At 38.9% G+C, this 23,506-nt stretch overlaps 1 protein-coding gene across 2 annotated transcripts in view; it reads left to right on the top strand.

Annotated features, from left to right (window-relative positions):
- Positions 1 to 23,506, top strand: part of jade2 (jade family PHD finger 2) — a 255,881-nt gene that overhangs the window by 120,773 nt on the left and 111,602 nt on the right. For both annotated transcript variants that reach the window (XM_084729924.1, XM_084729922.1), the window contains exons 5-6: positions 13,844 to 13,998; positions 18,580 to 18,791. In XM_084729924.1, the coding sequence (XP_084586050.1) occupies positions 13,844 to 13,998; positions 18,580 to 18,791 (367 nt within the window). The remainder of the gene's footprint in view (positions 1 to 13,843; positions 13,999 to 18,579; positions 18,792 to 23,506) is intronic.

Genomic DNA, 23,506 nt, shown 5'->3' with positions numbered 1-23,506 from the left:
GGTCACTGTGCAAATGATGTTTGTGTGTTTCGGGCGTTGATTGATTTTATTGACATGAATATGGCATGAAGATGACTCACTGCTCCCGAGGAACACTGTACAACATTTTCTGTGTGTAGGTGTCTGTGTGTGTGTCTGTGTGTCTGTGTGTGTTTGAGATATAGTTACATCATTTATTTCACATAAATATAACAGATGACTGTGTGCAAGGGGACTGCTGTCTGTGTGTGTTTTTTTTCCATATAAATATGACATGAAGATGACTCACTTTTCCAAAACAACACTGCAACCATCCAGAACTGTGTGTGTGTGTGTGTGTGTGTGTGTGTGTGTGTGTGTGCATACACATATCAACAATTTATTAACATCTGTCTGCTTCTGTCAGTCTAATTCCTCTTTACTCTGCTACCCGTGTGTGTTTGTATGTGTCAGTAAGTAAACAAGCCGCCGTGTCTTTTATATTTTCATTACATCGATCGCAGTAAAGAAATTCTTTATCTGGGAGTGAATAATTTCCACATTCACTCAGGCTACTGGTCTGCTTTGGCTGTCACGTTTAAAGTCGCTATAAACAATATTTTTATATTAAAAGAAGCCTCCGCTTTAAGTTGATCAGCTGTTTACAACTGTTGAATGTCTGTCAATGTAAAGTTAAACCCTTTATCCTGAAAACAAAAGCTCACTGCTCTGAAAAAATGTTTGAGTGAAGAGGCTTCCTGTTTCATTGTCTGCCAGACTCCATTAACAGTTTGCTCAAGTTCACAGTTATAAATATCTACACCTTCTACAAGATTATTAATGATTTCTTATGACTCATTTGCCGACATTCAGCAAAAATTCAGCATTAATTTAAACTCCAATTATGATGAAACAAACATTTCATATTTTAGTGATTTTATGGTTTATTACAGTAAATATGTTAACATTTACTCCTCAAACAGTACAACACCTGAATACTTGAGCTGCAGCATTTTTCAGCTCAATGTTTTGGTTTTTCAGTAGAACTTTTACTGATTTGGTCCACTCTCACCGCTCTCATGGAGTCATTTTTGGCAGTGGGCAGCTGTTTTTGGAGAAAAGGCTGTAAAAATAACAAAGTAAGTGAGCAATTAGTGAACATAGTGGGGTATTTGGCTGCTGAAGAGCCACATATTTCCCTCAGGAGTTGGTGGAGACCAAAAACGGAGCTCAAAGTAAAGTTAAAGTTAATATTGACCTTACTAGGGTTGTAGATTATGTGCATTTTCCTTAACTGATAGTTTAACTGTTTATAACCAATAACTAATTAATAATTAATAATTAATAATTAATAAGACAAAAAACTTACATTTTTTTCTTATTTTAAGTTTTATTTAAACAATTATAAAAATAGTGATAAGCTCCTGGAGGAACGATTTATGTAACATTATGTTAACAGCTGACAGGGCAAAACATTCAAAAGTTTCCTTTACCAATAACTCAGGAAACAGTATAGCTTGTTACTTCTGTAAAAATAATAATAATAATAATAAAAGAACTGTTGAATCTTTTCACTTCTTTTCATGTAATATCTTTATTTTTTTCATCAAATTAGAGTGAAAAGTATCAGTAACAGTATCAGTTAGTCGATACCCATCCGTATTAAACGGGATGCGAAGGTGGACAAGCAGACAGACACACACACACACAGACACACACACACACACACACACACACACACACACACACACACAGATTTGTCGCGACAAGGGGTTGCCCCTGGACCCAGGGTTGGGTAACCCTGTGTCCTGTTGGATGCTCGCCCAATTCTCCTGCCCCAGTCTGCATGCAGATATGAGGCTATGTTTTAGAGTAGGGGGGTATTTGTGTAGGTCGCCCAAGGATAAGGGGGCTGTTGGCACAAGACACGCACACAAACACACACAAACACACACACACACACACACACACACACACACACACACACACACACACACACACACACACACACACACACACACACAGTCTGGTGTGAAAACTAGGGGAAGAAAGGGAGGGATTACAGGGAAGAAAAGGGAATAGCTGGTTTTCTCAGCCGTACTGTGACAGTGAGGTATTTCAAGAATGAGAGATTATTTCAAACACACACACACACACACACACACACACACACACACACACACACACACACACAGTGTGAACACACAGGGAAGTGATTGTTTGCATCTGACAAGAATGGTATGTCTGAGCAAGTGGTTTAATCTTGTATTCAGAGTAACACCCTCATCGTTGAGTTTTTTTGGCTGACCTGTGAGTTTTGTCTTCAGACATTATAAAGAGTAAAATAAACTTCTTCTTTTGTCACATCTGCTGTCTGTGGAGTCGCTATAGCACAAATAATGTGCACTGCAGCTTTGTTGGCGGCTTTTACATTCACTCATCATGTTTAAAAGGATCTTGTACTGCATTGGGGGGATTCAAAAGAAGAGAGGAGCTTGTTGAAAGAATTGACTTCAGATGAACTGAACTTGACACCGACGTTTGGAGTTGAAACTCAAATCACTGAAAAAAAAAATCTGCCTCCTATTCCTTGTCTTTGTTCCAACTCATCTTATTACCTAAGCTGCATTCTTCAACATTTTTCTTCTTTTTCCCCTGCTCTCTTGCCATCCTTCATTTCTTCTTGCTTCTCTCAGGTTTCTCTCTTTTTCTTTTTGGTATTTGTTCCACGTACGTGACTGGTGGTCGCTTCAAATGTTAGAAATAGTTTCAGCACCAATATTAATCATATTTGATTACTTGATTATGATTAAATGGTTACATCTACAGGACCAGCCCATATTATGTTTTTGTTTATTTTTCATTATATACAACAATTACAGCATTGTGTAAAACATAAATAAAAACATGTTTTCAATGAATTGCAAAAACTTTTGTGTTCAGTTTAGTTCAGTACAAAGACAAGATATTTATTGTTGCTCGCTTGCCTGAAGAAGATGCCCCTTAAATACTGAATCATGACACTTTCATCTGTTACCAATTAAACAGGTGTTTTTTGAGCTTTCCACAAATTTCCCGGTCTTTCGTCACTTCTGTCCCAACTTAATTTAAATCAAAGTATGAATGAATGAGCATACATTTACAAAATACAATAAAGTTTATCAGATTGATCATGAATCATCTTTGTACTATTTTCAGTTTAATACAAATGGAAAACGTGCCAATCATTGCATTGTGTTTTTATTTACGTTTTACTCAATGTCGCAACTTTTTTTGGAATTGGGTTTGTAGCTCGTAAATTTTTCGCCAGCTGGTAATGTTGTGTGGTGATCCACCTCTCCTGAGTGAAGGAAAAAACACTTATGCGTTCTGTCTTTCCTCTCATAACCCCTTCTTCATTTTTATATCTGCTTTATTAAGTGTTTCTATATTGAAATTGTCATTTCAGTGCAACATTCACTCTCCTGTTACCCAGCCAACTGCTTAATTAGAACTTAAAAATAACGTATAACTTGTTGCATCCTCTCTTGGGTCAGACATGTTCAGCTGGTGAGCTTGAGCCTGCGGTGCAGCACTGATTGGACTGTTTCTCTCCTCTCAAGATGTGTTACTGCAAAGCACATACTCACCTCGTCTTCAATGTACAGTAGAAACTAGATGAAGGTTAAACAATCACTTCACTCATTAGATATGTTGGCTTTGCTGTGCGATTTAGTGCCTCGCTTTTCTCCTCAGTTTAAAACACTGTCAGAAACAATGAACCTGCAAGTGCTGCAAACTCAAATTATTAACAAAACTGTCTTTGCACGTTTTGAAGGGGTGACAGCAGCATTTAATCAGCTGTAGCTAATTAAGAGTATATCTGTAAGATTGTTTAATAACTTGTTGGCGTTGTGTGGTCTCTTTCTTTCTCAGGTATTTGGCAGCTAGCAAAGTAGCTGTCGGTTGTAAATGAAGGATAATGGCGGAAGTTTAAAGCTTATATCAGATCATGTTCATTTTTATGTTTTAATTTCTGGTTTACATCTCCTTTCTTTTCTCTCCCCTGTAATCCCTAATTTTTCCCAGCTCGTTTTTCTTTTTTTCTTACTTTCTGTCATCCGTGCCCTCCTCCCTCCCCCGCCTTTTTTCCGTTTAGCCTCATATATATTTCCAGCCTGTTTCGAAGGACTTCCTGCTCTTCATGAGTGATCTGTCAGGAGTTGATGTCTGTTTAAACTAGATGTGTCCTGTGTGGGCAGAGAGTCAGACCGAGAGCTGAGCTCAGCCGCTGTCGCTCTGCCCACACTGGAAATGTCTTATGTAAACACCATCCACTTCATCCCTCCTTGAGAGGAGATTATTATTGACGTTTCACGAAAAGGAGGAAAGTGAGATTTACACAGTGGTGGGAAACATATGGGAGCGAGGACAGGGAGGAAGGCTAGGTGGACTTTTTCATACCCTCTTTCTTTCTCTTATATCTATTAGCACTCCAGAATATTTCCAGTTTAGTACATTCACTGAACTAAAACTAATGCAGTCTGAATAAATCCTGCCTTCATATTATATGTTCCAGTTTTTAGTGTTGAAACTGTTGTCATGATGTTGAATTATATTGGTGATTTGTAATATACATGGGGTGGACAAAATATTTGAAATGCTGCTCAGTATAACCCGAATTATAAAGATCTCCATCCAAATTTCGCACAACTTTTAAGCAAGTTTCAAACAAATTGGCAAAAGAAAATGCAAATGAATCCTTGTTTCTGTCCACTACTGTGGCTCATGCATATATACATAATTACATAATTAAAAGAGTTCCAGTCCAACTTCAAGTAGTGAAAAACAATGTCAAAAACATGGTGGAAATGTGACATCTCTGTTTGTTTCATGTATTAATTTAATTTAATTTAGTCATAATAAATTAAATGGTAACTCCATTAAAACTTAGTCAGACATGAAGTGCATTAACTCTTTTTTTTTTTTTTTTTTGAAAAAGCCAAAAATAACCTCTAGCAAGTGTGAAACCTTTTTGGCAAAATGACCAAAACTTTTTTCTAATGCGATACTAAAAAACGTGCGTAAGAAATTTAAATGGAAACACGGATAATGACAGTGTCATAAAGTTTTAGACAGTCACTGTAAGTTATTGGTATGTATTTACTTGTTTAGTTACTTTCGAGGGTTGGGGTGATGCCGACTGAACTGACCTGTAGACGATGTCTACAGCCAAACATCATGATAGATGATGATATTGTTGTTTTGGAGGGGAAGGGCGGCTATGCAAAGTAGGCCGGTAGCTATACTGAGGAAGATAAACTATGAAAACAACGGCACGATTAAAAGTAACATACGAACAGCGGCCTGCAGAAAAGAAACACCACTGCCATGAATGAAACAGAGTTCCTTGATATTGCGTAACTGGGCAGGTTTAATAAGGAAATAATAAATGCAGACATAGTGCAATGACCAGCAGATAAAATAGTTTCCTTTTATTTTGTGTCCCACATGACAACAACAGAACTTCAGCAACAACTCCTGCCTTACAGCCATCTCAAATACAGACGGCCTTTAAATCAGGATGAAACAATGGTGGAGCTCAGTGGTCGTTGACTGACAGCCATCGCGACGGTTGATGGCATCGCCAACCCTATTACTGACACTTAAGGAGGACTTACATGGCACTTAAATTATTTAATATTTAAGTACAAATCACTACTTTTATCTACAGTTTTTGTGGTTTATAAAGTACTGCAAATCAAGAAGTATTCACAAAGCTGAGCTGACCAGTACACTTTTGGTATTTCCTCCAAATTTAGAAAACAACAATGAATAGCAGCACCAGTGCCATGATGCGGGTGATCATGTGCCACATGTAATAAGACATTACATAGGACATTTTAAAATAAGAGTAGGTTTACATACTGAGCTTAATGTTTCTGTTTACTTTGGAAGTGAAGGTTGTGGCAAGAATAAAACTTGGCAATCCAACATTTCATCATCTGCTCAATTAATATATACCTGGATAGACCATCTGTTGCAGTGATAATAGTACTTTTAGTGCCGTGTCTCGTTTCTGAAGATATAAGGTGATGCATACTTTTAGAGATAACACTACAGACACGGTATTGGGATGGAGGAATGAGATCTACCATGAGGATTTTTTCAGGAAATTCAGAATTTGTTTTATTTTTTGCATTTGACCCAGGTATCTGCGTCTTTGTTTCTGTTTCAGAATCTCGCTCAGACTTAGAAACCGCCTGTCCTCACTGCTTGTGCTCATTTAACATCCTCTGCAGCGGTGTTACCCCACAAGACACAGTTCCCACTCTGCTCCCCAGACGCTCATCCCGTGTAGTACACCAAAAACTCTTCTCCTCAGGGCCTCAGAGCTGCAAGAGGGATGGAGGGGGGACTTTGGTTTTCATTGTTTTAAGAATCAGAGCCCCACAGTGTGTAGTTCCTCCTGATAAATATTTCATGGGACGCACCATTAAGATCAAAGCAAACTCAGCTGTCGTATTGTTATGATTCCAAGGAGGGAACATCTAAATATTCCCCCTCTGCTGCTCTCCTCATTAGGTCTCCTGAAATGTAAACAGAAGTGATTTCGAAGGTTTCATTACTGTTATTATGATTTTTAGTTAAAAATATTCATCCAGTGTCCTATTAAGGGCTTTAAAAAGGGGAGAAAATTACAGGTTTGGCATGAAATGATTAACTTAATGATTAAAAAGCAGTATAACCTTGAATTTCTTAATTCAAATTTTGAAATACTCAGAAGTCTTTCCACACTGGATATTCATCCTCCTTTGGTGCACATCTAGGAAGCCTTCTACTGTACCTCGTTTTCTCCTTGAAAAATCTTTACTAAGTGTGATCATTTAATTTTCTAGTTTTAGTTTGTTTTTTCCAATATTTCTCAGGTCAGGCATTTTAAATGAAGCATTATGGACGGTCAGAACGCCAGGGACAATGATGGAAGTCCAGGACTTTATTGTTTATCCCCAACGGAGTCCGAAAAATTTCCTTTAATTTCAAATCCCAATATTGACATGTATGACGCAGGAAAAACAACAGAATTTACAGCAGGAGAAGCACGCAGTGAAGAATATTGTTGCTTCAGTTGACGACATTTACCAATAACACAGACTGGACATCCAAATGAAAAGTGCCAAATTCTGCCTTTAATCCCAATTGAAGAGCATCTAAATTGAGTCCATACTTTTAAAGCTCTTTGGCTCATTTACATTTCCCAGGATTAGTCCTCTCCCCATAAAAAGACAGAAAATCTATTTACAGCTTCACAGAGAGCTGTAATTGTCTTCAGTATTGACAGATGACTCTGCACTTTATCTCTGTCCTTTGTAGTCATCATAAAGCCTGGAAAAACAGGAGACCTTTTGCACATGGTTTTGTTTACCTACATTATGTAAGGTCTGTGTGTGTGTGTGTGTGTGTGTGTGTGTGTGTGTGTGTGTGTGTGTGTGTGTGTGTGTGTGAGATACATGATACTTACTGGTGGAAGAACACACTGTACCCTGACCCCCATTGACTCACGCCCTGTTCGATGGGATGACTTGACATTATTATGAGGCCATGCTTTCTTTTCACGTCTCACTTCATGTTTCGGCTCCCGTCCCTCTGACGTCCGACAAGCGCACATGAAATGTCACCATGTGATCAAGAGAGATGATACCTGGAAAGTTTAAACCTGTTTGAATGGATGTTCTGACTGATTTGAACTGATATCGGTGAGACAGAAAAAGTTCTCAAACTGACGTAGGTATTAGCTGGATAACATCAGATTTGGTATCAGCTTTCGTTCTTGCAGGTTTTCACTTTTGGAATAATTTGCTCAGTGTGTAAATGTTGGCTGCGTATCTCTTCTGTCTTCATCTCATATTGTTGTTTTTGTTCTAATTTTCTTTTCTCCTTTTCACTTTCTGTTTTTTTTTCCCCTGTGCTGCAAAAGCAAATCAACACTGCCAGTCACAGCCAGAAGGCAAACAAATGCCAATAGTGTCATAAAACTAAATTTAATAAAGCCCATATTAGAATAAACAAAGCGAACAGCAACAGCACTCTGCTGATAGCATCTCAGTGTGTTACACTACTGACTGGTTATTACATTATGGACTTGGAAATCATTTTTTTGCCTGGTTATACTCTTACACACTCTCTTATTCTTAGCATCAACAAATCCTATGAAAAGAGCAAAACCAGGAATAATACAGCTTATTCCTCTGTGCTTCATTGTTGTCCAAAACTAGTAAAAACTTCTTGATATTTTTGGACTATTGAACACTATACAATATATATCTTGACATGCATATTAAATTTTGAAATAGTGCAAATGTATCTTGATCTTAAAGAATATGATGCATTGCTGTTGGCCGAACTCTTCAGCAGTATATAATAAGACAGGGCACAATGGTTAAAATCAAATATTACAATATTTTTGACCAGATCCCTGCATCAGTCTGGTCAACAAACTGGTGTTTTCACTAGATTTTTTAATAAATAATAATCCGTAATGTCGATATAATGACTAAGTGGGTAAAGACAAACAATAGAAGAGTCTGTAAATTCAGAAAATTATATCACTTTACCGTAATACAACCAGGAAAAGACAACACTTATTCCTTTATTCAAAAACAAACAACAACAACTAACAAAGTCTGAGATGGTATCGAGTCTGGTATCATGATATTGATATAATGACGATCTATTGCCTGACTCTATCACTGATTTAAGTCATTGCATGTCCCGACAGAAGTTGAATTTCAGCCTGCATGTGCATTTTTTCAGCCTAACATTGTTGAAAGAGAGCAGCAGATATTACTGTAACGAGAGCAATGAGTTTGCAGATTGTATGCCCGGCCAGGTTTGTCATATTTTCTGTGTATTTTAACTTGTAATGGCATAATGGAATAATTCAGCAGTGTGGAAATATATGCAAATATTTCCACACTGTTGAATTATTCCTGAGAGATGTTTGCCGTTATCTTCCTGGTGTTAGTGCTGCTTGAATGTTTAGGAGGAAGGTGTGCTTAGACAGAAACAGTGACACAGGTGTGCCATAGGAATTTCTAAATAACGGCTTATCTTAAAAATGATGATGTGGATTGATGTTTTTTTCTTTGCATCAATCCAGATTGATGGATTGTTATATCTCTCCACATTAGAGCAGCAAATGTGTATTAATCTGTGCACCATTTTAATGTTTCCTAAAGGCTAGACTGTCTGTTGTTGTAGGAATTTATTTTACCCCATTAAAAAGAGGACTAACACACCGCTGGTTTTAGTCTTTTCATGCAGTTTGTTGACAGTAGCAAAAGCTATAGAATAACACTGGCATTTTCCTTTGATAATGCAATAACACCACCCACCAATGTAATAAGACACTGAAGTTGCTTTTAATGTTACATAACAGAAACAACCAGCCCAATGTCTCCGGTTTGAAACCTATTCTCCCTTCTCCCCGTGAATGTGTGTGTCTTGTGTCTCTTGCGTCTCTTTGTCTCTCTCTTTTCTCTCCTTTCTCCCCTGCCAGTCGACTGGCCAGGCCTGTTTGTCCAGTATCAGATATCAGCTTGATACCAGGCCAAGGCGGGGTTCAATTTTCTGCCATTTTATCTTCACAGAAAGATAGTAGAATTTGGTTTTATTTAAGATTACTCATTTTCCTCTGTTGGTCTTGCACTGGTGATCAAAATTGGCCGTTCACAGAGAGAAATGGATCAATTTGTTGCTTTTTATTAGATTGATGGATGCAGCATCAGCACTGAAAACAGCACGTATCACTGGGATTGTAGCATCCCTGGATGATGATCTGGAAAAACAAGGATCCGGGGTTAGTCGGGGCATCTGCACATTCGAGGTCTTTACAGGTCCAAAAATTTGTGCTAAAACCCAAAAAACACTGAAACTGTACAACCAGGAACCGAGCTGGACCCATCTATTATTTGAATGCTGCAACACAAACCCATACAGAGCATAAATGTCGAACCAGGTCAGGAGACAAAAAACAATTTGAACCAATTTCACAGCTGATTGCTATTGAAAGTTCACATTAAAGTACAGGTTGTCCAACTATTACTATTATGACATTAGTAGCCTTCTGATCTTGCCTTGTCGTGACACATATAATCCATCTTTCTTGCCAAGAAAATCTGTTTCCATCACAGGGACTTGGGTCTAAATTCAGTTCCAGGGACATTATTTTATCCCCTAAAAAGTCCAAGCTTGCGGGGAAGTATTTCCAAAAGGAAGGGGACTTTTGGGGGTTGGATTTGCAGAGCTGAACACCTGCAGCAGCATTTTATTTCAGCCACCATTTTTAAAAATCTGCAGCTGCAAACCATTTAGTTTTTTGTTTATGGTTGCTGAGGACGAAATTCAGCAGGAATTGGAAACAAATAAATGATAGCTGTCTGTCGCGTTATATGGCGTCATCATTGCCTGCGAGGAAAATGGCGTGTAAAAACAGCTGTCGCTTTTTCATGTGTGAGACTGATGTGCCTAATCTTTGCAGCTCTTTAGGCACGCACACATTAACGCACTGAAATTCTTTGAAAGGCGGTTCTTAGGACATAAAGTGGAGATGTGACTTAAGTTGGTTAAATACAATTTAATTCCTCTCGGACAGCCCCGCTGTTGGCCATTTTGAACTATAACAACAACTGCTTGTTTGTTGCCACAGCTGCAAACATTAGCATTGCAAATTTGCCATCATCTGTGCTCTCTGATTGTTCTTTTCCGGGTCTTCATGGATCCATTGACTGTATAAAACGCGGCTCTGATTTTGAACCCACACAGGTCCCGGGCCTCATGTCCTCGGATGTGGCTGGACCCATGAAGACCTCTACTGCCCGTACACAAAATAAACCACATGTAAATGTGTGTACATCCACAGGGCAAATGTTTTCCTTGTCTAAAGAGAGATTTGCATGTTTTCCCGATCAGACAAACATCTGGGGAAGCAGAATTAGAAGGTAAAGTGGACTGGAAGGAGGACAGGAAGAGATCAGGGATGCAGTAGAAGTGACGGGATAAAGAGAGGAGTTGTTGGAATTAGGTATTTATGGTGGAGATAATTAGATGTTTTATTGTGTAATATTGTATAATTACCCCTATTTACATATTTTATAGTATGCTCGAATAACTACTGAACTGACAGTCACGACGACAGTGGTAGAACAGCAAAATCACACCAATATTAACTGATTATATTTTATTCCTCACCTGTTTCCTTCTGTTATATAAGAAGATTATTTATTTCATTCTTCTGTTATTTTCTTTTCATGTTGTAACTGCGCTGGCAACATATGAAATGTCATTCTCGTGAAAATTACCGAATTAAATAGTGGCAGCTGTTGTTATGATGACGGCGGTGGTGGTGATGATAATGGGGTGGATAATGATGAGGAGGATGATGATGATGATGATCATGGCGCTGCTCGATGTGAGGGGGGACGGCGGTGACGGAGGATGATGATTATAATAATGGAGCAGTATGATAATGAGGCGGGAGCTGAACAGAGAGCCAAAGGTTGTTTTGTTTTGTTGTCGTGATCGCTGAAGCACTTCACCTTTTCACACAAAGGTCATGACTTCTCCAGGCGAGCATGTGAATCACTGGTGTGTGTGTGCGTGTGTGTGTGTTACTGTGCAAAACACAGAGCTGTTATGGAAAAATGGTGTGTGAGTGTGTGATCAGTCCCGTGTGACAGTTTTGCTCTGATAATTCAGGTGTGACCTCCTTGCCTGATGGCGTGTGTGTGTGTTTATGCACATCTGCCTTATTTTGCACTATTTTTTGTCTATGTGTATCTATTATCTCTCAGAGTATCCAGATGTTTTATGCGGGCCTGTGTGTGTGCGTGTGCTGAAATGTGTGTATGGTGTCTGTGTCTTTATTGGTTCCCAGTGGGTCGAGCAGAGTTCCTGACCCTATTTCCTGCTGTTGTTGACAGAGAGACATTGAGACCCGAGGCTCCAGAGAACCAGACACTGCCTGGAGGAGCTTCCTGTCATTGCTGCCTACAACCACTCGATTTGTCATTGTTTTGATTGGTTTTTTTTGTGTGTGTGTGTGTGTTTGTGTGGCTTTTTTGGCATTTGTCAAACTGATTCAGTCTTTCTGGACCTCGAGGTCAGGACTCGACTGTAAGGGAGAACCCCAGACATGAGGCGACTTCCCAGTAATTCCTGTTGTCATGAGAATTGCAGGATTTTGTGGTTAGTCACAGAGGCACATATGGACAGCAGTTAAAAATGGCCACTCAGTTGTGTATGTGCTTGGGCTGTACAACTGTCATGCAAGTTTTGCATTGCAATTTTCAAGTCTGCTGAAAAACAAAACTATTAACATCATGATGATGTGATGTTTTTTCGTGGTCTGTACCAAGCAAACATGTTTTCTTTCATTTAGAGAACAAGATGCTGTTTTCTCACACATTTTTCCTTTTTCAAAATATTGCAGTTTGGTTCTGCGATTTGGATATTGCCCTTGGCCGTATTATGATTTTATTGCGATTGCAATTACTTTTGCAGTTGTGGAGGACAAAATTTGATCAACGTGGTATGATTGACTTCTACAAAGTGACTAAATGACCACCGTAAACACTGAAACATGGGTGGATTATTATATTCAGTTACAATTTAATGATGATGATGATGTAACAGCCCCTGAAAGACAGTGAGCACGCTTACGACTAAGAGATAAGATGTAAAAGTGAAGCTTAGCGTTTATTTTGCTCAACTGTCCAATGTAAGTGTATGTGGCAAGTTTGTTTGACACGTGACAGCGGTTTCATATTATCAGCAGAGCTTGTCTGAGGCGTATCTCTGCAGCCCCTGCATTGTTCTAAACATAACATGTCCACCACATCCCTGTTGGTTAGTTTCACCTCATGACCGTTCCTTTTTGTAGATGCAGTTTCCTCCAGACACTTCCCAGTAATTATATCAAAGTGCTGTTTTTCAGACCTCTCACAGCTGAAAAATGCTGCTTAAATTGAATGTGACTCAGCATTGTAGCAGTGTTTGTTGTTGTGATTTAGTCACATCAAAGTTGAAACTATTTTGTCCAAGACATTCATGCTAATGTGTGTGAATTAATGTGATTACTGTATTTTAATTATAGATCTTGCTGAACCCCCCAATTTTTTTTTCCAGTAACATCCTTTGTTTTCTTCTGTTGTTTGTCCAGTGGCCAGTCTCTTTGCCCCGACTTGTTGTATGTTTATTTCAATAAATGTAGGCTCAGGTTTGAAAAGCACGCTAGCTGTCAAAGGTCTGACCGGGTGTGTGAGAGAAAGTTCGTTGCCTCCCTTTGTTTATTGGTCGACTGTTGATCTTGTTAATGGATGTGACTCAGACCTACGATGAGAAAGACGATGAAAGACGGTGTTGAGTCAGTCTTCTCTGGATAAATACAGTTTTAATGAATATAATTTAATCCATTACACAGAAAACATGTATCCAGGTGTTTATTCAGAAGATCAAAATAAAACTGCTCTCTCAGCTAAAATAAAACAGTTAAAATCCAAAGTTGCCACTTTTATGTGTGATGCAGCTGTAAGTGTTGTAAATGAGCCTTTAAGCAATAACATACTTGAGGCTGTGTTACATTGGGGCAAGTGTTGACATTGTGCTGATGCACGACCGCAGCCCACAGGTGCCAACAACCACAGCACTCCACGTTGTGTGTTACCGCTTAATGAATTTGTCGATCAAGAGCTGGAAATGTTTGACGCACTTTCAGTTATTTTTAAGACAAACGTGGCTCCATGTTTGGAATCAGACATGAAGCCTTTTTTTTTAAATGTTTAAACAAGTTTTTCAGTTGTGTTTCCAGACCACGTGATAAACTCGTGTATCTTCGCATTTGTTCCAGGTTGCTGCCGGAGTCGACAGGCGGTCTGTCCAACAGCAGGCAGGAGAGGGAGAGCAGCGCCCAGCCTCCTCCCACCCAGCGCTACACCTGCTATGACCTGGATGACCTGGACGTCGCCTGGTTGGAGCTGGTCAACCACGAGTTCAGACAGATGGGTGAGTATAAACTCACAAATAACAGCCAAACATCTTGACAGAAGACAGAAAAATACTCATCAGTAAACCTCTGTTGATGTAGGATCATAATACAATTTGAGACAGTGAAAAATACTCATCACAATCTCCAAGGTTTTGCTTTTTTTTCCCCTTTCAGCTGCTCAAAATTTAAAGATATTCTATTATCAATGATATAAAACCAATAAAAGAAGCAAATTCTCATATTTCTAGAAGCTGGCACCAGTGATGTTTTGCATTTTTCCCTGATAAACAACTCAATTCTATCAATTTTTTCTCAGTTAACTCATCGATTAACTGACTAGTTGTTTCAGCACTGTTTAGTCAGGGTAACACATAAACTTGCTTTAACAGAAGCGTGGACAATTAAGAAATGCCGTATTCTCTCTTATAAAAACTTCTTCCCAACATACAGCGAGAGAGCAGGTGGAGAACGAAAAATTATCATAAATAACACAATTTTCTTAAAGGTAGAGTAGAGAGGATTTGTCCGAGCTGTTCCTAAACACATCAGGATGTCAAATACCAACATTGTGGGTGAAATGTCCTGAACGCAGTAAAACAATCAGAAACAATAAGACAAATACAGTCAGAGGGCGGGGTCTCTGCAGGTACAGCCACTGCCACACGCTTCTAGTAGGTCGTAAGTGATGATTTCTTTAGGAAAATGTTGCTGGTTATACCTTTAAGCCAGCTTTGTTTCTGCATATCAGAGAAAATAGGTTGTGAGTGCATGAAATTCCACAAAAATAGAGCCAGGGTTCTTGTTTTTTAGACAAGGAGCTTAGCCTGTTTGCTGGTGGCCAGAGCAGGTTAGGGCGTCCTTGTTGGGAAAATCTGATGGTTGCTCGTTTGCATCTCCTCCAGTTGGTGATTTTTGCACACCGACTAAACTAACTGCCACCAAGAGGAGTTCAGTATTAAAAAAATCACTTTATTTTATATAAACTGTCCCCTTTTACCTTTACAGTCAGTTCATCAAAAGTTCCCAGAGGGATTAGATCGGCAGTTGGTGGTTTCCAGCTAAATGAGGCTGTGTATTATTTTATTAAAAGTCATCTTGGGTCAGTTTTCTTTCAGCTCAATGTCAGAATTTCCCTTTTCAATATTTATTAGATATACTCAATCAAAAATAAACATTTTCAGATGTTTCTATGAAGTTTTAAATTGAAAATCTACCTCCAAGTCACATTTTAAAAAGTCTAAAAGGTCTCAAAATTTGATTAAACGTACTGGACCATAACTGCAGTACATCCTCTTTTCTTTCTTCCATTTTCTCTCATCATTCCCTCCTCTCCTTCTTCATCATCGCCTGCTTTTTCCCATCTTCTCCGTTCCTCTTTGTCTACAGTTACTGTCACTTTCTCTCTCCGTGGCTTTGCTCCATCCTCCATTTTGCCATGGTGACAACTGCTGACCCCGAGCATCTCTCCCATCTCCACCATTTTATTCGATATCTGATCGGCTCCTTTCAGATAAAGCGTAGTAATTGTGTTTATAAATCCCCGCTGGGGTTTCAGGCCTTACTTCTGGGACGCATTGTCCTTATAACACACACACACACACACACACACGCACACACACACACACACACACACACACACACACACACACACACACACACACAGCCTCTTCCAGCAGCAAAAGTGGGTTGTTTCTCATAACCTTCAATGCTAGACCAACAAACAAACAAATGGTTGATTGGTTCTGCTAGGGGAGGTTATATGGCTCTGGACTCATGTGTGGGATGATTCAGCATTTTTCTATCTCCATCCTCTTTTTTACTGTATGTGTATAAATGTGTGTACTTAGAGACAGAATGCTGATACTGGCCGTGCTGTAATTTTGGTTATTTATACATGTTGGATTTAGAGATGGAGGTTGATTAGCTTTTCAGATAATTCAGCAAAGAGAAAACTTGATTTATTGCAGAAAACCAGTCCATTACAGCAGCACGTAACACTGAAAAACATCCAGTCTGTTGGTGGTTATAGAGAAAAAAAAACACTTGGTATTACAGATCCGGCCTCATAACATTGTAATGCATTCAATAAAATAAGTTAAACTAGTATACGTCACTCAGTAAAGCGCAGATCTCCGCCAAATTATATTGTTCTGTCCTGTGTGTGTGTGTGTGTTGGATGCTGTATAAGTGCAGTCATGAGCACATAGACACAATGGTAAGTGTCTGTCACAGCTGTCACATTTACAAACACAGAAACACACACACAGAAGATAAATATAAAGTAAACAGACACACACAGAATGCACAGTGCAGACGCACTCAAATATGTGTGAACAGTGGTGTCACTTTGTGTGTGTGTGTGTGTGTTCAGTTCATGATGTAAATGTCACAGCAGGTTAATATCTAACTCTGCTTCCCTTTTCTCTGCTGTTTGCAAATCCACAACTACAGCACAACACTCACACAGTTTCTCCCTTTCTTTTCTTCGTTAATGCCAAATTAAAGAATTAAAGATGTGATCGAAAAGTTGACCTGTTTTCAACGTCATTAAAGGGACAGTTCACCCCCAAAACAAAAATACGTATTTTTCTGGCCTGGAGTGCTATTCGTCCATCTCGATCAGTGTTTCCCAAACTCTTTCCCAAAAATGGGTTGATAGAGTAAAATGCTGTTATTTGAGCATTCCTTTTTTTTTTTTTTACCATGCTGGTTTGTTCAGCTCCTTTGTTGGGGACAGATGCTAATAGTTTTACAGACTGGCTCCACTGGCCACCAAACCCCTAAATGGTGCACAAAGTACATTTTTGGTAGCTCAAATGTAAACTTTTGTTTAAAAAATAATGCAGAAAAGGCAATTTAACACAACAATCTACATAGAAATAGAATAGAATAGCACTACAGGTAAATGAAAAATTATGTATTTTTGACTTTGGGGTGAACTGTCCCTTTAAAGTTGATGTTACATTTCCAAAATGTTGCAGAAGTTAGACAGTATTTTTGTTGGACTGGTGTGTGTCTGAGCTCCTCTTGTTTATGAGATACTGCAGCTCAGGTTGCAATAAGATGCTCAAGAATCAGTAAATAAAGTTTTTTTTATTTTTTTTTTTATTTTGAGATGGGAATAGATTGAGTGACATAAATAATAGATATAGACACAGGATGCTCAGCTCCACTTAAAAAACCTCCCAGCTGAGCGCTCAGTCCTTCAGATAGATCAATAAATAATCCTCAACTACAGAAGCCAGGACAGCAGAAGTGTCTTTATAGCCGCTTGGAGCGTTCAGGCGAGTCAGCGTGACAGAACAATCTAAATACTGAATGTAGAAATTATCACCTTATTCTTAATGTTTTCTATTACTTAAAAAAATGCATTGGTGTGGTCTTCATTTATAGCCAGAGTTTAGGATTTGTGGCATATTACAGCCTCCAAATACCCAAATAATCATCTTTATTTCGGGAAAAGACACTAGATTCAATGCCTCACTGTTACCCTTTTTGTATAATCATTGTAATCTTGTTGCATGTAATGAGATAATAGTAGGCCACATCTGTTTGCCACCATCCTGGAAACCAGAGTGTTTACTTTCCTGGTACCTCAAATACTTTTTTATTTTTCATGAGGAAGAAAGCTCTCATTCGCCCGTTAAATCAGTTTTCATCAACTATTAACCAGCCTTAGAGCAAGGCATTACTTTGAGATGCAAATGCGGCAGGAATACTAATGCCGACACTTGGCGGTGTGGTGAGCTGAGCTGTCGGCAAGAAGGGCTTACTGGCAAATTCTGTCGTGGCTCTTTTGGCTTTGATAGTAAAATGTCCTCGTAGTGATGGAGCACGTGTAACATTTCTCTGCTTTTCTCTTCTGGTTAGCAAAGAGTCAACTGCAGCGCCACATACTCCCACATCCTGCAGCTAATTTTCAGCACATTTTATCTGAAGACAGCCCAGAGAATACAGAAAATGACCCGTGTGAGGTGTACTTGCAAAGGGAAGCTGTGTGCATTTCCAATTAAAGTGTGAGACTGTGTTCTGGCCAAAAATAACTGGAATTTTGTAAATTGGCTCACTCGTTTTCAGTTTCCTATGAGCAGCTTCCCATTACTGTTGTCCTTGTCGATAACAAGAACTAAAGCACACTCTTAAGTGTTGACCCTGTTACCACACTCTTAATTTTAATTGCTCTGTACAGGCTTAGTATTTTCTCAAATGTTCATCCTTCCCACCAGCGGTCACGACTCAATCTCAGCTTTCAACACTTTAAAATTTTTGAATAACGGAGAAGATCTGCATTAAGACACCTTTCTCTCCTAAAGGAAAAAACATGATGTGTAAAAAGGTGGAAATCGCAAAGGTCCTTCAGCATAAAGTCATATATATGCACAAAAAAATCAGCCTAATCGGTTCAGTAGTATCCAAGATCTGCTGTGGACAAGCAAAAATACTCTCCTCTAATCAACCCCCCTTCTCCGTCCTTCCTTCCAGTCTTTTCTGCCTCACCAGACTTGCAAAAGATTGGTTTCTTGGTCTTCTAGTCGAATTTGAGAGGCTAAAAAAAAAAACAACTAATCAAGCTTTACTTCCCGTCTTCTTGCCGCCAGCATTACCAGAGCTGGACGAGTTGACGATGGAGTGTGTTCTGGTCGAGCTGGAGAGCGTGTGCGAGGAGAAGATGCGGCAGGCCATCGAGACGGAGGAAGGCCTGGGCATCGAGTACGACGAGGACGTGGTGTGCGACGTCTGCCGCTCGCCAGAGGGAGAGGACGGCAACGAGATGGTCTTCTGTGACAAGTGCAACGTCTGCGTCCATCAGGTCAGGAACTGTAATAAATCATAAAATCAGAGATCAAAGAAACATGCTAAGTTGCTGCGGTGTCTGTTTCTATTCCGGTGTGTAACTTGTGTTATCGTTTGCCCATTTCATATTAATTAGAGTTCAATTTAAAGCCAAATGTTCACCGATTGAGTTAGTGTCTGTTTATGAGTCAGAAGAAATCATTAATAATCTTTCAGAAGGCGTAGATGTTAAAACGATTAAATTGGAAAAAAATGGAGTCTTACAGGCAGAAGACAGGAAGTCACTGAACTTCAACTCCAGAGGATGTATTTTCAGAGCAGTGGGCTTTTTGTTTTTAGGATATTGGGCTTGACTTCACATTGGCAGTTAAAAACAGCTGATCAACTTACAGTGTAGGACTCACAGTTGTTTGTTTGTATTGTCAAATTGTGATGTTAGGCTCGTGTTGCGTTCCTGCAGTGTTCCTGCAGTGTTCCTGCAGTGTTCCTGCAGTGTTCCTGCAGCCTGCCTGAGCTTCCTCAAGTCTGAGGAGGGGATCAAGGGGAGACGACTTGCTTCAACTATAAACAGTATATTAAATAGGATTTCAAGTACTCATTTTTGGACGATTAATTGTTACATATTGCTCCTTTAAGTTTCCCATTGGCATTACAGAATAAGAAAGTCACTCTTCAGAAAAACAAACCAACAATACAAGATTAAGGTTGTTCAGACAAAGTTTTGCTGTTTTCCTCAAAGCCTTACTGCCTTACTCGTATTTTTCTCCCTCTGACTTCATTCATCAACAGTGTGAAAGTGCATGTACTTTACAGTAGCAATTTCACAAATGGCGCCTGTGACAACCTGAGGCTTGAGGGGCTCTGCTGTGTTTGTTACACACTGACACAGTGTTAATTGTTCTGTCGGCCCCGTTGGCACTAACACACCTTTAGTGTCATCAGACTGCCTCTTCGTACCTGCTGTTATGACACTGGATGGAAATAGTTTCCTCCGACTGCAGACCAAATCTCATGTTGGTCTGTCACCTAATTTTTCACTCTAGTTTCACTAGGTGGGGGGAAAAAATGACGATCGACGATTATGTGATGCAGTGATCATCAATTAGCTTTATTCAAGGCACAGAAATCACACTGTTGACACTGTAGGGGCCAGAATTTCAAATAAAAGAAATTTAAGTTATTTAGGACTAATAAGTAGGGATGCGCCGATCGACTGGTCAGAACCGGAGCCAGCCGGTAACTGGCCCTGACCGATGACCGGCCAATCAGCATCACATATCTGTGCCACACATATCCACACACATGTTCTGCATGATGGTCAGAACAGCCGTAAACTTTCTAGCTCTTCAGGCTAATGTTAGCCAGCAGCAGACTGCCGTTCACAGAGGGACAGTTAAAATCTCACCTCTTGTTCTGGCTGAAGAATAAACAACCTGTTGATGGTGTTGGTGCGTCTCCTCAAACGTTTTCTTATCCAGACTGCAAAGTTTTACTACAGAAAACTGTTGCACTCTGTCAGTTTCCAGGTTGTTTATATCTGCTTCCACGTGAGGTCACAGGAAATCATGTCCGGTGAAATCCTGCGAGATTCCATGAGATCTTGTCCCTCTGGTCTATAATCTTAATATAATAATATAATAAGGCCTGGCTGTAACCTGGAGGACTTTTGCAGAAAATGTGATGTTTGCATTATCCATTTTGTTTATGTCTATATTTATATCTGCAACATTTTTTCTGATAATTTCACCACAGACACCCAGGTCATAACAGTGCAAATATATTAATATTGAAATACTGTCATGATTGTCTATTTATATCCTGGTAAGACCCTTTTTTTACCAGCTACCAGCAATATATTTAATTTTTAACTATGTTTGGGTTTTTGTATCCCTCTCCAGACAATGCTAGAAAACACGATAATAATTTTTATTTATTTTCTCCAGTAAACTGGGGAGTGAGAGGATGTAATAAAGTAAATTATTAGTCTTTTCCAGTTAAACTCGCTCCAGTTTTGCAAGCTGGTACAAAGATACAAACAATTTTGTTACCAGTTCAAAACCCTGTTGTTCAGCGCCGCTCCGCAGGGTAATCACAGTGTTTCCCCAGTTCTTGTTAAGTAGAAGAAGAACTGCCAAACGTTGAAGTGTCATGGAAACAAAATGTAACAAGCAGTGAAAGAAATTGTTGCTCCCAGCGAGTATTAAGTGATATTATTGCTTTTACAGAGTAAACACATTCAGCACTGACTGTTCTGTGTCTAACCTTCAGCAGGTAGAAAACGGGTCCTGCTCACTGATGTGTCTGGTTTGATCAATAAAATCCTTTGATCAGTAAAGCTTTTTAATTGCTTTTAATGAAGATGGAGTCTCTGATGTCTCATTTTATTTACTCCTGCCAGAGTGAAGTTTGTTTGTGGTTTTTTCTCTTACCTTTACATCTTTTAATTTTACTATAACTGAGTTTGTATTCTGGCTTTGCAGTCATATAATGTGATGTATTCAAATGAGGGAAGCAACAAAGTACTAATACCTCGTTACTGTACTGAATTTTTGGGTATCTGTACTTAATTTCAGTATTTATGTTTTTTGACAGCTTTTACTCTACATTTTAACACAATTATAAGTATTTTCTGCTCCTTAGCCTTCTGAAACAGGCTTGTTACTTTAGTTTTAATGCATTTGAGGGGATTTTTTTTTTTATTTCACGTCGTTTTGCGCTGCCTTCCCAAGACTGACTTCAGCCTGAATGGATGGTAAATTACACTCAGGAAAGATGATTGCATATCACACACATCAGATGTAAAAAGACAAAATGTAAGTTACAAAAATGTAAGAAGACGAAAGTTGATGTAAAAAACGTGACAAAACAAAAAAGATATAGGACATAAGACGTAAAAAGATAAACATGAAACGTAACAGAAAAGACGTTACATCTTTTTTGTGTTGTAAGAAGATTTAAAATACTTAACAAGATGCATAAAATATAACAAGACAAAAACTATGTAACAAGATGCAAAGGAACTTAAAGAGGTATAAAGACAAGAACGATATAAAAGATGAAAACAACGTAAACGACATTAAAGACAAAAACAACATGATGGATGTAAAAAATCTAAAATATGTAATAAGACAAAAAAGAACTAAAAAGATGAAAAAGATACAACAAGTCGAAGAAGAACTAACAAGACAAAACAGGTAAAAGATGTAACAGACAAAGAGAGCTACTTTTTCACACTTTATTAAAGAACTTGAATCAGTACATCTACTTCTACTTCTTTTGTCTTTTTTTTAAACACATCTCTACTTCTACTTGAGTAAAGAATGTGTGTACTCTACCAGCTCAGGATGTGTTTCTCCTGACGTATTTATAGCAGCATTGGTTCCTGAAATCATGTTTTCTGGATGTTTAGGGGTTTGTTTGTTTTTTTGCTATGAACTTCATTCAGACCTCAACTAAAGACGCGACAGTTTGACTTCACTGGAGGGAAACTAGATTTGACAGATCTGCTGTATAAGTTATAATAATGGAGGAAAAAGAGATCTTAAGAATGACTCATTCTACACAATAGAGACACTTTGAGATGGTTAAGGAGTAAATCATATCTGGCAATGAAGCCATTTTGTTTCAGACCCCGCGGACTGAGTCTTATCAAATAAATGTCGGCATGTTAAAGTGTTGGCATGAAAATTGTTCAGGGCACCCCTGTACGTTAACGGAAGAGGATATAGGTGGAGCACTGATGGTACAATAACCTGCTGTGTTTTTAAAACAGCACCAAGAGGCGTTTGGTAAATGTCTTGTTTCCTTAAGTTGATATAATTCCTGTGGAAAGCAAAGTTTAGGGTGGGGCCCTAATATGGGGTGGAATTGTTTGAGCGTTTTTGCATGTGTTTTGGTGTGTGTGTGTGTGTGTGTGTGTGTGTTATTGCAGCAGCAGCAGCGAGCGTAACCTCTAAAGAGCTGTAACATGAGGTAAAAGGGAGAGAGAGGAGGAGTGTTTTGCCATGTGTCATGTTGAAATCTGTGAATTTGCTAATTTAATATGACAGAAGAAATAAGCAGCAGACTGTAATTACTTTTTAGTTTTCAGTTTAGAAGCAGCAGCCACTGAAAGTCTGCTTTTTCCACAAATGAAAAGATTCTGACAGAAAAACATGACGATGGGGTGGCCTTGTGGTGGAGCTTGTTAAAATCGTGTCTGGGTTCAAATGCAGGCTGTTGTAAATCATCACTCTTTCTCTACGCCGGTCTGGACTCACTCATACTTCTTTATTGAAGTTATGTAAACAAATGAGGAACATATCTCAAATGAATTAATATATCTAATTGAATGGTATTACCAGCATGTATATATGTATATACATTGATGATAGTAATTTATTTCACTTTATAAACAGGGAGATTATACAGTTAAAAGACCATGATGATGATTTTGCATGTTTTAGCAGACTTTGTTCATACATTTAGCAGAAGATGATAATGCAGAGTTTTCCTTTGGTCAATGGACAGGATTGCAAGATTTGGTAAAAGTTATACAGCAGCTGGCAGGGGCTGTTTTTGTGCATGTGGAAAATTTCTAGCCTCCAGATTCAGATGGTCAGTTTCACAGTGTCAGTGTTTACTGTGTGACTTCTGAGTTTAATTTCCTGATAGCGTCTCTTGTGAATGCATGGCACAGAAGCTGACCGTGGTTGTTTTCAAAGCGAGTGAAAAGAACTGAAAGAACTGACC

This window comes from Lutjanus erythropterus, chromosome 11 (genome assembly GCF_056507025.1).
Source record: "Lutjanus erythropterus isolate fLutEry1 chromosome 11, fLutEry1.hap2, whole genome shotgun sequence".
Classification (NCBI taxonomy): domain Eukaryota; kingdom Metazoa; phylum Chordata; class Actinopteri; order Lutjaniformes; family Lutjanidae; genus Lutjanus; species Lutjanus erythropterus.
Note: the sequence above shows the minus strand (reverse complement) of the source record. Positions and strands in the feature narration are given on the sequence as shown.